Source organism: Rhinatrema bivittatum, chromosome 3 (assembly GCF_901001135.1).
Source record: "Rhinatrema bivittatum chromosome 3, aRhiBiv1.1, whole genome shotgun sequence".
Taxonomy (NCBI): domain Eukaryota; kingdom Metazoa; phylum Chordata; class Amphibia; order Gymnophiona; family Rhinatrematidae; genus Rhinatrema; species Rhinatrema bivittatum.
In genome coordinates this window covers 565,881,275-565,896,792 of record NC_042617.1, presented here as the reverse complement: position 1 = coordinate 565,896,792, position 15,518 = coordinate 565,881,275, and the positions used below count along the sequence as shown (strand labels likewise).

The following is a 15,518-nucleotide window of genomic DNA, read 5'->3' as shown; positions in this document are numbered from 1 at the left end:
AATGAACTCATAACCTTAATTCTCAACCTAACTAACCTCCCTCCACAATCAACCTTATATCTGCAGAGACTTACTTGGTTATGTTTATTATTATTGTAATTACAACATGTTATGATATCTCAAAACCTCTTTATTAAAATTTATTCACCATGTAAACTGTTATGATGGCTTTCCGAATAACGGTATATAAAACTCTTCAAATAAATAAATAAATAAATAGTCAAAGGGTTTGTCTGAGTAACTTCTGGAGATATCCAGACAAGCCTGAGGCTAAAAATTTCCCTCCACATCCCAGCTACATTTTGCCTTGGCAACTTACTACCTGCACAAAGTTTACCTGGGTACAAACAGGCAGTGCTGGGGGCATTCCAGAGGCACGGCTTCACTTTGTCCAGGCAGCGCCGACAAAGTTATCCAGGTAAGTCTGGCCAGAAAAATAGCTGTCCTAGTTATAGAGATAACCTTATCTGGCATGCTCTGTTGAATATCTGGAGGAGTAAGGTCACCAGGAAGTGATTCTGCAGCTGGGACCTGCTTTCCAGGAGATGTTATCCTCTTGCACAGAGGATGCATCTTCAGGGCAAGATGTCTAGTAGGGTAGGGCTAGGAATATTACTGGCGATTCAATCATTAAGAATTTAAATAGCTTGGTGGCTGGCGACCATGAAGATTGCTTGGCAACTTACCTGCCTGGAACGAAATGTAGTAGATATCAGCCATTATTTAGATATGATTTTAAAATGTCCTGGGGAGGAGCCAGCTGTTGTGCTACATGTGGGTACCAAAGATATAAGAAAATGCATGAAGGAAGTTCTGGAAGCCAAATTTAAACTATTAGGTAGGAAATATAAAACCAGAACCTCCAGGGCAAAATTCTCAGAAATACTCCCAGGTACACATGCAGGATACCAGAGGCAGGCAGAGCTCCAATGCGTGAGTGAGACAATATTGCAGAAAGGAAGGTTTTAGCTTTGTTAGGAACAGTAGTAGAAAAAAAAAAGCTAGCAAGAGTGATTGATTCTAATCCTATCACAACCAATTAAGTTACAGATAGAAATTTAGTTTTCTGGAATAGATCCACTGGCATTATAAAAACTTTAAAAATATGAGGTTTTTCTTCACAATTATTTTCCTGTATTTCATGTGTGACAGACCACTAGATCTGGCCACTAGATGCCTTAACTAGATGACCTTAACACCTTTTACATAGGAGCCATCCATACCATTTAGTAGGGGTGTGCATTCGTTTGCAACGTATTGGTAATCCGCAACGTATAGGGCCATATTTGTTGTATTCGTGGGGAAGCGAAATGTATCGTGATTCCCCACGAATATAACGAATCTTCACTGAATTATTCGGCCTTCTAAAGGAGCAAATTTAAACAAACCCCCCACCCTCCTGACCCCCCCAAGACTTACCAAAACTCCTTGGTGGTCCAGCGGGGGGTCCGGGAGCCATCCCCTGCACTCACGCCGTCAGCTGCCGGTATTCAAAATGGCGCCGATAGCCTTTGACCTTACTATGTCACAGGGGCTACCGCTGCCATTGGTCGGCCCCTGTCACATGGTAGGAGCAATGGACGGCCAGTGCCATCTTGTGCTCCTACCATGACCAGCAAGGATGACGTTCCCCAAAGAAGCAGAGTGAATCTAAATTCCTTCCAAAAATAAGACTGTTTTAGCTTTCACTGTGTCTCACAACAGGATCTGTTACTGGTGCTTGCCTACCTATGGTTTAGAGTAGGCCCCTGCATGAGAGAATCCTCACCCCAAAAAGGTATCAGGCTCAACAGTCTACCTCTTTGTAACTTTTAATGAGAAGAACTCTCTGGCAGGGATTGCACTATGAGGTATCTCTCCTAAAAGAATACTCCTTTTGGCAAGGCCGGGAACTGCAAAACTCAAAAACACGGACTTTGATGAAATGGGGAAGTACCTGGAGGAAGAATTAAAAGGCTGGGAGAACGAGAGAGATGTGGATCAGCAGTGGACCAATCTAAAAGGAGCAATTACCAGGGCAACTAATCTATATGTTAGAAAAGTAAAGAAAAGCAAAAGAAAAATGAAACCTATCTGGTTCTCAAAGGAGGTGGCTGACAAAATAAAGGCTAAAAGAACAGCGTTCAAGAAATACAAAAGATCCCAAAGGGAGGAGCACAAAGAAGAATATCTGGTAGAACTGAGGGAGACGAAGAAATTAATCAAGAGAGCAAAAAGTCAAGCGGAAGAGAGGATTGCCAAGGAGATAAAGAGAGGTGATAAAACATCACATCTCAAAAAGGATATAGGTGCACTTGAGAAAGTGCAGAGAAGGGCGACCAAAATAAGGGGCATGGAACAGCTGCCCTATGAGGAAAGGCTAAAGAAGTTAGGGCTGTTCAGTTTGGAGAAGAGACGACTGAGGGGGGGGGAAGGGTATGACAGACGTCTAGATAATCTTGAAAGAACTTAAACAAGTTAATGTAAATCAGTAATTTACTCTCTGATAATAGAAGGACCAGGGGGGCACTCCATGAAGTTAGCAAGTAGCACATTTAAAACAAATCAAAGAAAATTCTTTTTCACTCAGCGCACAGTTAAGCTCTGGAATTCATTGCCAGAGGATGTGGTTACAGCAGTAAAATCCATAAACTGCCATTATTGTAATTAATAAGCAACAGTAGCTTGTGATTTATCTAATGTTTAGGTACTTGTGACTTGGATTGGTCAGTGTTGGAAACAGGATACTGGGCTTGATGGACCCTTGGTCTGACCCAGTATGGCATATCTTATGGTATGTTCTTATGTACTTCAACTTTTATAGTCTAATGGAGCAAACGTGACAAAAGATTTAGTAACTGGTACATTCAACTCAACATATACCACTAAACTAGACATCTGCTAAAATGAAACAAATCTTCTTCCTATGTAAAAACAATATACAGAAGTTCTACCTGTGCTGTTAATGGATTCTCCTCGTCAGGCATCATGTATCGGCATAGTGGCGACCTGCTTTCAACCTTTTCAGTGCGAGATGGATCCTGGCTGCATTCTACTACTTGCCGCACTTCTCTCAGCGTCTGTTCCAGTTCCAAGAGAGACAGTGCGTGTTTAAGAGATACACTGTCCAATAAAAATACAAGGTGAGAAAAGTTTAAGACAAACTGCAGTTTGAAAGATGAGCGTGCAGATATTTTCAAATAACTTTAGTCCATTTAATGTAACTTAAAACTAGAATTTTGAAAATAAAACAGATCATGATTTGCCATAACATGGGCACGGCCACTGACTTACTCCTCCCTGGCCCTTTCCCCTACCCCTTAAAATGCACTCTTCTGCACACTGGCCCCTTCCCTCTCCCAAATACACTCCTACCAGTTTCCCTCCCGTCAGTCAATAGGGATAGCAGCAGCTGATTCAAATTCATATCCCTTGTCCAAAGGGGTCAGTTAGACCTGTGCACACCATAGAGGTGATACACATGGGCCTAGAGGAGAAGGAAAGATGGCTGCTACCTTGTTACCCCTGTCAGACCATTGGCATTAAGGGTGCACCTTGGAGGTGACCTTTCAGTCCTGGAGCTGGCAAGGATTGTTAGCTCCAGCCAGGCAGTCCGCTTGTGGAGAGGTGGAGGTGGCAGAAACTAAGTTAAGAAGCGGGGCCTAAAGAATTAAAAAATAAACAAACAGCAAATATTGGACTGGTTATTTCTGCATGTAACACAGCTTGCTGTTGAATCATTTCTGTAAATGTGACTTAGCAACATGAACTGTGAGGGATCTATGCTTGTATTCTCACTTACAGAACAGATTTCTGGAGTCAGGGAAATGGACCTGCAACTTTCTCCCACCACTTAGCAAAAGTAGCAACCTCCTCTCCTCATCAGAGTAGGAGATACCAGTCTAGGTTAGCCTGGGACTTTTCTTTCCTTTCCTTTTTCACCCTATTAACTAAATCAAATACTTTAATCTCTAACTAGCTGGTTGTTGCATGGATCCAGTTGTTTGTGGTACAAGTTAATAGCATTGCTGAGTTTAAAAAAAAAAAAGAAAGAAAAGGTTTGAACAAGTTCTGGAGGTCAGGCCCATTAACACATATTAGCCAAGCAGGCATGCGGATTATCACCTCTTTCATCTGGGAATCAGCAACAGGGAAGGGATCTTTCAGGTACTTCTAAGAGGCCACCAGTGGAAACAAGATGCTGATGGACCATTGGTCTGACCCACCATGGGACCTCATGTGATTAATGGCTTTGGCTTTATAACACGCCTTATGTATTTAGCAATCTGAAATCCTGTCACGTAAATTACATCTTGGATAGCATTTCTAACAGCTGACAAATTCTGCTGTAACAAACCCTCTTTATAATACATTAACAACCATGCAGGGTCCCTCTTGACGCCATATTAAAGTATGGCCTTGTAGAACAGCTGTCCATCAAGGGAAGGGAAGGAAGAGGAAAGCGAAGTTGATTACCTGTAACAGGTGTTCTCCTAGGACAACAGGATATTAGTCCTCACACATAGGTGACATCATCAGATGGAGCCTGGCATGGAAAACTTCTGTCAAAGTTTCTAGAAACTTTGGCTGGCACACTGAGCATGCCCAGCATGCCACTATCCACGTGTCCATGCAGGGTCTCTCTCCAGTTGTGTACGTAGATACGAGGAAACAAAAGAATAAGCCAGGAGAACCCAACTCCGCAGGGTGGCGGGCGGGTTTCATGAGGACTACCATTCCGCTGTCCTAGAAGAACACCTGTTACAGGTAAGCAACTTCGCTTTCTCCTAGGACAAGCAGGATGGAAGTCCTCACACATGGGTGAATCCCTAGCTACAGGCTGGACCCGACCCAGTGGGACCAACAGACACCAAACCGGGTGCCAACAGGCACTACAAAAGAGGTGCTGTTGGTAATAGCAGGGATAGCCTGTACTAAAAACAGGGGCCCTACAGTTGGAAGAGTTGGGTTCACAGCTGAAAGAGGTTTTTGAGGCAGATTGGCCGAATCTGCTTTTTCGCCAGCCATTCCTGTCCAAACAATAGTGCACAGCAGAAGTGTGGAGAGAACTCCACATCGCAGCCTTGCAGATCTCTCCCATTGGAACTGCATGCAGGTGGGCCACAGATGCCGCCATGGCTCATACAGAGTGCGCCGTGGCATGGCCCTCCAGCTGCAGTCCCACCTAGTCATAGCAGAAGGAGATACAGTCTGCTAGCCAGGTGGAAAGAGTCTGCTTAGTAGCAGCTCTGCCCAGCTATTGGGGTCAACTGAGACGAACAGCTGGGTGGACAGCCTGTAGCCCGCTATTCGGTCCAGGTAGAAGGCCAAGGCCCTCTTACAATCCAGCCTGTGAAGTGCCCTCTCTCCCGGGCTGGTATGAGGCCGGGGAAAGAAGGTAGGTAGGACTACAGTTTGGTTCATATGGAAATCTTTGACCACCTTTGGTAGGAACTCAGGGTGCTTGCGCAGAACCACCCTGTTGTGGAAGAACCTCGTGTAGGATGGATAAGTCACCAAGGCGTGCAACTCACTGACCCTCCTCGCCGACGTGACCGCTATCAAGACGATGACTTTCCACATCAAAAACTCGAGAGCGCATGAACTCAAGCTCAAACAGCGGCTGTTTCATCAGTTGGGCCAGCACTAAGTTCAGGTCCCAAGAAACCGCTGGGGCCTGAAGGGGAGGCCACAGCTGAAGCAGCCCACACATGAACCGTCCCATGATAGGCTGCATCAAGATGGGCAAACAGTCCACCTCCTGGTGGTAAGCTCCTAAGGCACTGAGGTGCACCCCAACGAGTTGGTCTTAAGTCCTGTCTCCAAGAGGTGCAGCAGATAGTTCAGGAGTTGTCAGACAGGGAAGGAGACGGGATTGAGGCCCTTCTGCTCACAGATGGCAAACCTCTACCACTTTAAGGTATAAGACTTCCTGGTGGATGGCTTTCTTGAAGCCACCAGGACCCAGGCTACATCCTCTGAAAGGTCCAGGGGTTGCAGGATTAACCTTTCAACATCCATGCCCTGAGAGACAGGGCACGTGGTGCAGCCTACCCTGATCCTGAGAGAGGAGGTCTGGGGGCAGTCCCCAGATGGATTGGGTTCCACCTGTGCAGCGGTGGAAACCAGACCTGCCTCGCCAATGCGGGGCAACAAGGATCATGAACACCCGGTCCTGGCGAAGCTTCAGGAGAGTCTTAGTCACTAATGGAAGAGGAAGATAGGCATACAGGAAGCCCATCCCCCAATGGATGGCAAAGGTGTTTGTGGGTGGCACGCCCTCCAACCTGGACAGAGAACAGTACCAGGGGACCTTCATGTTGCTGGGGGAGGCGAACAGGTCCACGTCCGGGGTCTCCCAGAGACCAAAGATCTGATTCGTTACCTCCTGTTTCAGGGACCACTTGTGGGGCTGGAAGGGGCGACTCAGTCGGTCCGCTAGGATATTTTCGGCACCTGCCAAGTACACAGCCTGGAGAAACATCCCCTGCGCCAGCGCCCAGCTCCAGATTTGCACTGCTTCCCGACAAAGAAGGATGGATTTAGTACCCCCCTGCTTGTTGATATACCACATGGCCACCTGATTGTCCGTTCAAACGAGAATGACCTTGTTGGCCAAGCGATCCTGGAAGGCCCACAGGGAGTATCGGATCGCCCTCAGTTCTAAAAGGTTTATCTGAAACTGTGCCTCCTGCACAGTCCAGAAACCCTGGGTGCGGAGGTCATTGCGTAGGCTCCCCACCCCAAGTGGGACACATTCGTGGGTAAGCACAATTGAGGCGAGGGTGCCTGGAAGGGAATACCCCGCTCCATATTGAGTGGAGATGTCCAACAAGTCACGGAAGTCTTGAGAGAGAGGAACATCTGGATGCGGACAGAAGGCCCTAGGTGCCTGTCGCCAATGGGAGCGCTCTACTTTAATGTTATATACTGTGCTCTGAACATGCCTTGTCACCAAGTCTTTTTCCTTTACATATATTTTATTTCAACAGCCATCTACTCGCTAGTTTTAATGATATATACCGCACTCTAAGCATGCCTGTTACCAAATTTGAACCATTCTATATAGTACCCAATATATATATGCTTACATCAACAGTTACGCTCGCTCTGCATATAATGTTATACACCTTTCTCTATTTGAACCAAATTGTTCAATGTATTTTCTCTATCATTATACGTTCTATGTAAACTGATACGATGTGATTATGGTTATCGGTATATAAAAACACAAATAAAAATAAATAAATAAGGTCCACTGAGTTCATTGCATATGTAGATGGGCAAAAGGAGTGACAAGTATGGTCACGGCCATTTGACCTAGAAGTTGCAGCATGCACCATGCCAAAACTAGTCGGCTCTGTTGAATTTCCCCCGCCAGGGAAGTGAAGGTGAATATCTAGATACTATCTAGATACATTTGAAGAGCTTGAACCTTGCTAACTTTTACCCTGGTGCCTGTTTCTGCAGACTATTTTCAAATATAAGAGCAAAGGAAACATGTGGGTAGCAAGGAAAACAGAAGTTGTAAGCAATACTCATTGTTTCCTTTGGGTGGCATTGCAAAAGGCAGGAACTTAGCTATGTGGAGGACCTTAGTGCAGACCCCGACTGATGATTTATTTTCGACAAGACAGAAGTGAGAATTCCAAAGGGGGAGGCAGATGCTGACGTAGTTGATGTAAGCGATTGGGGAAATAAAATATAGGCACGCCAACACATGATGGCATTTATAGTTCACTGTGAACTTTTGTATCATTGCATAACGGAACAGGGAAAATAGTGCATACACTGGATAAGATGACCAAGAGGGATGCAAAGGTGTGAGTCATGTGTAAGACAAAGAAAAAATAGGTGGCCTGGCATCATGAGGCCAGAATGTATTACTCACAATGATGTTGTAAAAATCAGGTATATAAAGAGGTACAGAAAGCCTGAGAATTTTGGAGAAGGCTAGCATATTTGCTGAGGCATGTGACAACATTAAAACGTAGCATGCCTTATCTTCTCTCCAGGCTAAACGAATAAGAGAGCTGATTTTGGGATATTGCTTTTGTGCTTTTTAATAATACTTATAGCTGAGCACAAGATTATGATTATTGTACAAATTATACTAATAAAAGAAATGATTACAACTAACTTGTAATAATTTTCATATTGTTACTAATAAAAGAATTATAATAACTAATTCTGAATACAAGTCTCTCTTTTCTTAAAAAAAAAATATATAAAGGTAAGAGAGAAAAGGGGACATGGGGGGGGGGGGGGGGGAGGAAGGTTTAGCCTAACTAAAATTGGCTCTTTTCCAGAATTATAATTAGCACAAGCAGGGTAAAATTCAGTCGGGCTAAAAACTGGTGCCCGAACAAGGACTTTAAGACAGGAGAGGTTATGGTCTTTAAGACACGAGTATTGTTCATTGCTTATAAAAAATTTCTGCTGGCTACAATGGTTCTCTGTAGTTTGGTTTTGTTTTAAAGAGAGAGGACATGCTGATTTTGCTGAGATAAGCTCGTTTACATAAACAAAGGGATACCAGCTGAGAAAAAGAGGTCTCTGTAAGTATTTTGTGTGTGAGAGTATGTCTTGTCATTTTGTTGTCTTATTTTGTAAATAAATTGTTTATAGGGGATTTGTACTACATAACCATACGTAAGTGTATATATCTACACAAAGAAAGTTGTAAGTAGTGCACTTAGGGGACGTTACAGCAGAATGACAACATCTTTAGAAATAATGTGTGACAAGAATCCACTGTTGCGAAAGGCGGCGAATCAGTTTTCTGAGAAATGGTACAAGATGGATAAAAAGAATCCCATTCTGACATGGCCATGGGAAGGGAGTTTTATACCATCTGATTTGTTTAATTTGTTGAAAACATTGTGGAAAAAAAAAAAAATAAGAAAGGGGATAAACTTACTAAACATGCTATGTGCCCGGTCGTGCAGCAGGAAGGACACTTTGCCTGTGTCGCATCCAGCACGGCCCCAATGAAAGCCAGACTCCATGAAGGATGGAGATTTGACTTCGGGTGATTGATTAAAATCCCCAGGTGCTTCAGGACCCGACTGGTACTGCGAAGCACCCACAATGCCCCAGTCATCCAGACATGGAAACACCTGGACCCCTAGCTGGCACCAAGGCTAGGCATTTTGTGAAAACCCATGGTGCAGAGGCGAGGCCAAAGGAAAGCAGGTGGTACTGGAAATGCTGGAGCCCAACCACAAAGCGAAGGAACCTCCTGTGACTCGGGAGGATTGCGATGCGGCATATGCGTCATTTAGGTTGAGGGAGCAAAGCCAGTTCCCCTGGTTTGAAAGGGGAATTATGGTGCCCAAGGATATCAGTCTTGAACTTTTCCTTTTTTAGGAATCTGTTCAAGGCCCGCAAACCCAGAATGGGACGGAGGCCTCCTGTTTTCTTTGGAACCAGGAACTTATGGGCGTAAAACCCCCGACCCTGCTGCTCTTGAGGAACAGGTTCTACCGCCCTGGTCGATAGAAGGGCCAAGAGCTGGAACCACACTGCAGGCTTGGGGGAAAATTCTGGTGGAGTCTCCCCGAGATTCAGCCCATAGCCATGCCAGATGGTCCATGAAAAGGCGGAGCCGGCCCCCAACTGGCAGGCCCCTGGGCACCGGAAGAGGTAACTGGCATAGGCCCCCTTGACCCCGTAGTGGGGCCGGCTGTGGGCGGGAGCCCCGCTGCTGTCAGGACCTACCCCTGGCGCTCACATGCTGCGGTCTAGAGTGGGGGGCCAATGAGAAATACTTCCTTGGCTTATAGAAAGGCCTCCTCGGTCCTGTTCAGGATGACTTTTTGGAAGAGGCCGGTGAGGCCAAGGGGCCAGCGGACAAGTGCTGAACAGTCTCCAAGGTGGTCCTTCAGCTGCGCGACCACTTCCTTGACCTTGTCACCAAAAAGATTAAACACTGGTGCAACGCAAGTCAGCCAGCCTGTCTTGCATCTCAGGACGAAGGTCTGAGGCCCAAAGCCAAGCCAGACAGTAGGCAGAAATACCAGCCACTGCTACACACCCCGCCATCTCAAAGACGTAGGTAGCATGCACCTCGTGCTTACCGCATTCCAGGCCCTGCTGGACAAGCGCTTTATGGGCCTCCTGAGGCTGCTGCTCCAGGCCATCTGCCACCTCCTGGACCTGTTTCCAGAGGTTGTGGGTATATTGGGTCATGTATAGGAGGTAATATGGGCCACCAACATGGAGCCCTGATACACCCTCCTACTCATGGCATCTCATGCTTGGTTGTCCTTACCCGGAGGGGCTGTCGCATGGGTTTTCGATTACTTCGCCTTCTTGAGTGCCGACTCAACCACCACTGACTGGGGGAAGCTGGTGCTTTTCGAAGCCCACAGCCTGTTACACAAGGTACACCTTCCAAATAAATGAGGCGACAGAGAGGGCATGGCACTGCCATGACCTCCTTTGGGGCATCGATGAACTGGAGGAACTCAAGCGTTGTATGGTGGGCATCCTCTTCAGTCATGAGCTGGAAGGAAATAGCCTCGGCCATCACACGGACTAACCCAGCGAAAGTCAAGTCCTCTAGTGGAGAATGCCGGCGTTCCTCCAAAGGATCCAACAGAAGGTCATCTGAGTCCAACGACGAAGCATCAGAGGTATCCTGGCCCCAGGGGTCATAAGGGCCCTCAGATTCTTCGAGACCATGGTTGTGGAGCCATGGGCATATTCCTGGGCGCAGGCACTGTGAGGCCCGGGGGAACCATGGGCCCCAAAGGACTGGGCCCTGGCCCGGGGAGTGTCAAACATGGTGCCGAGGGACCTCTAGGTGCAGAGGGCACAGACTAGCCCTCATCCCCAGAGGACTAACTCGGAAGCCTGGCGGGTCACAGAGGGATCACAAGGTACCAGCATCAACTGTGCTGGGAGGACACCGAGGAGGACATTGAGGCAATCCAGCAATGTTTCCAGCCTGGTCACCGCAGTCTGCATCGGTGCAGGTGCCGGCCTCGAAGGCTTCGGTGAGGGCACCGGTATCTGTGGCGGGGCACCAAGTCCCGATCAAGCAGAGCACGATCCACTGCCAGGCTCACCCGACATTCCTGCTCTGCCTCAAATGCCTCCGACAAAAGAGAAGGCTGAGAGGGGAGGGTTGGGCCCAACTCCTCCTCAGCAGGTTCGATGTCCAGCACTGGAACCAGTGCAGACAGCATTGGAGCACAACAGAGGGAGGATGAAGGCCTCCTCACGTCGAGGCCGCTTAGGCAGGAGGCGACAAGCACCATGGTCCTCACATGCCCAGTTCCGTGTGCAGACAGGGACCGGTGCTGATGTTTTGGGTTCTCCCACAGTGCTCAGCCTGGTCTTTCCTTGGTGCAGAGGATGAGGAATACTATCCTGAAGTCCGGGACTTTGAGGAGACCGAGACCGGCCAATTCCCGGAGCCCCCCTGCTCTGAGAGCTTCAGGGGAGGGGTGTTAACCGAGGGAGAGAGGGCGATCATATACCCTTGGTCTTTAAGTGTCGAGGGCGCTGATGCAGAGTAGAGGGCTAGGACTTGCCCGAGCCAAACGCTTTTTCCATTTTGTCCAGCCTAGCCCGGCAGCCCTTCGGGGTCATTAGAGCACACAATTCGCCGCCGCGGACATCATGTGATGCCCCCAGGCAGAGGACACCCGCTTCATGCGGATCCATTAGGTACATAGTCCAGGGGCACTGGGGGCATTGGTGAAAGCCTGAGGCAGCCATGGGGTGCACCGAGACTGCAAGGGCATGACGACCGGCGCAGAGAGGAAAAGCGAAAAACTCACCGACTGAGAAGAACCCGACTGAGAGAGAGACCCAGTGCAGGAAAAAAAAAAACAAAAAAAAAAAAACCACGCAAAATTGCAAAGAAAAAAATTCACTTTTTCCCGAAAAAAGGCACAAGATCCACCTCCGTGGAAAAGAAAGGACTGGAGAGACGCAGGGATAGTTAGTCCTCTGGGGTTGAGGGCTAGTCTGTGCCCTCTGCATGCTCTGTGTGCCAGCCTCTGGGCATGCTCAGTGTGCCAGCCAAAGTTTTCCGTGCCGGGCTCCATCTGATGAGGTCATCCATGTGCGAGGACTACCATCCTGCTTGTCCTGGGAGAACCTACCATTTATGCCACAGCACCCCATGAGAGGCTGCTGCAATAGTTGCTCCCTGATTCTGTGTAAGACAGACCCCTAGATGAGTTGTAGATTTTTTGGCTGAAAGTTGGAGAGGAGTGTTTATTTTCAGCTCCCTTTTCCCTTGGAAAATCCTAGGCCCCAGGCAGTGGGACAAGGAACTTTTGAGATGGGACTTTCTAAATTAAATTTCCTCTTGGATATTAGAGAAGATTTTGCCCCTGAATGGAACTTCAGTTGAAAGAAAGTTTTTCACCCTTTTCTCCTTTGTTTTGGGACTGACTTATTTTCCCCATCTGGTCCTCTTAATCTGGGAGGGTCAATGCCTGCATAGCAGAAGTACTGGAGGAGTTAGGATACTTGTCCGGTATCCAATACAAATGGCGCAGTAAAGGAGAGAAGTGTCTCTGGCACCCATCTAATGTTACCTACTACCTGTGCCCATCTGATACAATTACAGTAAGGAAAGGAGAAGAGATGTAGATATGTTGATATACAGCAAACAGATTTAAGGTGTTTGGCTTGGGAGTTTAAATTGGTTAGTTACAGTAAGAACATAAGAAATTGCCATGCTGAGTCAGACCAAGGGTCCATCAAGCCCAGCATCCTGTTTCCAACAGAGGCCAAACCAGGCCACAAGAACCTGGCAATTACCCAAACACTAAGAAGATCCCAGTGAAGCTTTAAAATTTCTAATCCAGAATAAGGACAGACCCTGAGGAGTGATTTAAGAAATACTTATGTACTCACTGGACTTGTTTTATGGATATCTTCTGGAAAATATTTGTACAGAATTATAGGGCGAATTCAGACCAACATTTTCTGAGTATATCTTAAAGGAGCTCATTCTCTCTGAACCAAAGAAAACAGAAGATGGACATTCTTCTATTTGTGCTGAGACTGAGAAATGCAGGCCTTGCAGGAGGAATGCATAGGTTGTAAAACCTATCTTGGCATGGGTGCCTGTTTGTCTACTGTTAACTCTGCTGAAACAACAGGCTTTGATACTGACTGGAGGATGCTTATGTCTAATGGTATTTTAAGACTATGCAGATCTCTATACTAAGGACCTCTTAGTAAAAAGTGTGTGAAACTCCCAATCAGAGAGCTGTGCTTGGCCCTCATCCATATGGGTATGCATTATGCAGATGAACTGCTATAAAGTAAGTGAAACAAAGGAACAAGGGGTTCCTGCCATCCAAGAGCTCTCTCCAATCAGTAGACGACACCACCGGGGACCAGAAGAAGCCTGCCTGCACCTCTGTCCGATTGTTGGAACAATGAGACGCTTTCCCAGATGCCTGTGCCCAGCTGCTGAGCCCTCAAAATCCAGCAGACTGAAGAACACAGATGCCTTTACAGAGATAGAAACTATCCCTTTCTTTCAGCTGCATTTGTCAGCGTGGTAAGAGAAAAAACTAACTAATTAAGAGATCTGAAATTAACTTTAGTTTAGGTAGATAGTTGTAATTGCTCTGAATTAAATCTGTCCAGGCTGGTAGTCAAGAAGCTGTAGTTCTGCTTTAAAAACTGTAATTGCCTCTCGCTTTCTAAATCACAAACAATCGATACAACAATTATATAAAAAATAAACCTTAATAATATTTAACCTTAATATTATTAAATCTTCATAAACCTCTGTTAGACAAACTGAATGAGTCCTTGTTCTGATTAAACAAACTATGATCAACCATAGTTGGAGTAATTAATAAATGGATAAATTGTGTGTTTGGCACAATGGAAGTTCCACAATAACATTATTCTTATATTAATGGTGCTACCATATTCCTTACAGAATGCCGCATTTTATGTTTACACCAAATCAGGAAAGTTAGCCTCCAGTTTGGTTACTGGTACCTATAAGAGAAGCTAAAGTTCACACCCCCTAGGGGGCTATTTGTCCACCCCCTTCCCACCTCCACAGAGAATCTTGCAGGGCTGGAGCTGAAGAGTTTGAGAGAAACAGGAAGGCCTAATTAGCCAGAGGTCTTGTGTTTGTGCCTTGTGGACTACTTCATAAGACCCCACAGTCTAGGAGTTACAAATAGAATTATTGTTATGGTTTTGACATGGTAATTGCATCAATTATGTACAACAGCTGAAAACCTATATGTGATAACCAAATTGTGAGCTTCAACGAATAGCTAGCTGGCTGCTCCCTCTCTCTCTCTTTACAAAAGCACAATTGGAAAAACAGTCTGTTTGTTAACAGGCTGATGACAAAATCCTAATGCATCCCAAAGACCAGCATTATTCTGAGGTAAGTTGGATGTTATAAAAGCATATATCCAAACTATGATATTTCATGTGTTTTATAAATGTAAAAAAGGATTTTTGAAAAATCACTTTCAATTTGGTTAAACAACTTCTTTATTCAGAGAAGCATACATAGAAACATAGAAACATAGAAATGACGGCAGAAGAAGACCAAACTGCCCATCCAGTCTGCCCAGCAAGCTTCACACATTTTTTCTCTCATACTTATCTGTTTCTTTTAGCTCTTGGTTCTATTTCCCTTCCTCCCCCACCATTAATGTAGAGAGCAGTGATGGAGCTGCATCCAAGTGAAATATCAAGCTTGATTAGTTAGGGGGTAGTAGGGGTAGTAACCGCCGCAATAAGCAAGCTACACCCATGCTTATTTGTTTTAACCCAGACTATGTTATACAGCCCTTATTGGTTGTTTTTCTTCTCCCCTGCCGTTGAAGCAGAGAGCTATGCTGGATATGCATCTAAAGTGAAGTATCAGGCACATTTGGTTTGGGGTAGTAACCGCCGTAACAAGCCAGCTACTCCCCGCTTTGTGAGTGTGAATCCTTTTTTCTTCTCCCCTGCCGTTGAAGCTATGCTGGGTATGCGTGAAGTATCAGTTTTTCTTCTCCCCTGCCGTTGGAGCAGAGAGCTATGCTGGATGTGCATCGAAAGTGAAGTATCAGGCACATTTGGTTTGGGGTAGTAACCGCCGTAACAAGCCAGCTACTCCCAGCTTTGTGAGTGCAAATCCTTTTTTCCACATTTCCACATTACCGAAAACAGGACAATTTTAACCCTGTTATCCCCCAAACAACCAAGCGCACAGGTAATATCAGCTATAATACATAACAGAAATTACACTTATTAGATCAGTTAAAAGGCAAATATGATTAGTTCCTAAGTGACAAGGTAAATCATATCGATAAGTATGTCCCTGACAAGCACAGCGTAATCCAATTTTACATTATGCACACACTTCAGATTCAAACAAACCCTTACAAATATTATCACAGTTACCATGACATTTTAAGAGATGCAGAAATAATATGTATGTTGTATAACAAACACCTTATAAATCACATACATTTAAAAACAAAATTGTTCTATCAGTGCAGGTTTATATTGCTGTAAGAACTCAGCCACTGAAGAACCAAGGA

At 45.8% G+C, this 15,518-nt stretch overlaps 1 protein-coding gene across 1 annotated transcript in view; it reads right to left on the bottom strand.

Annotated features, from left to right (window-relative positions):
- Positions 1 to 15,518, bottom strand: part of PEX3 (peroxisomal biogenesis factor 3) — a 90,492-nt gene that overhangs the window by 16,206 nt on the left and 58,768 nt on the right. The window contains exon 8 of the mRNA XM_029596517.1: positions 2,934 to 3,102. Coding sequence (XP_029452377.1) covers positions 2,934 to 3,102 — 169 coding nt within the window. The remainder of the gene's footprint in view (positions 1 to 2,933; positions 3,103 to 15,518) is intronic.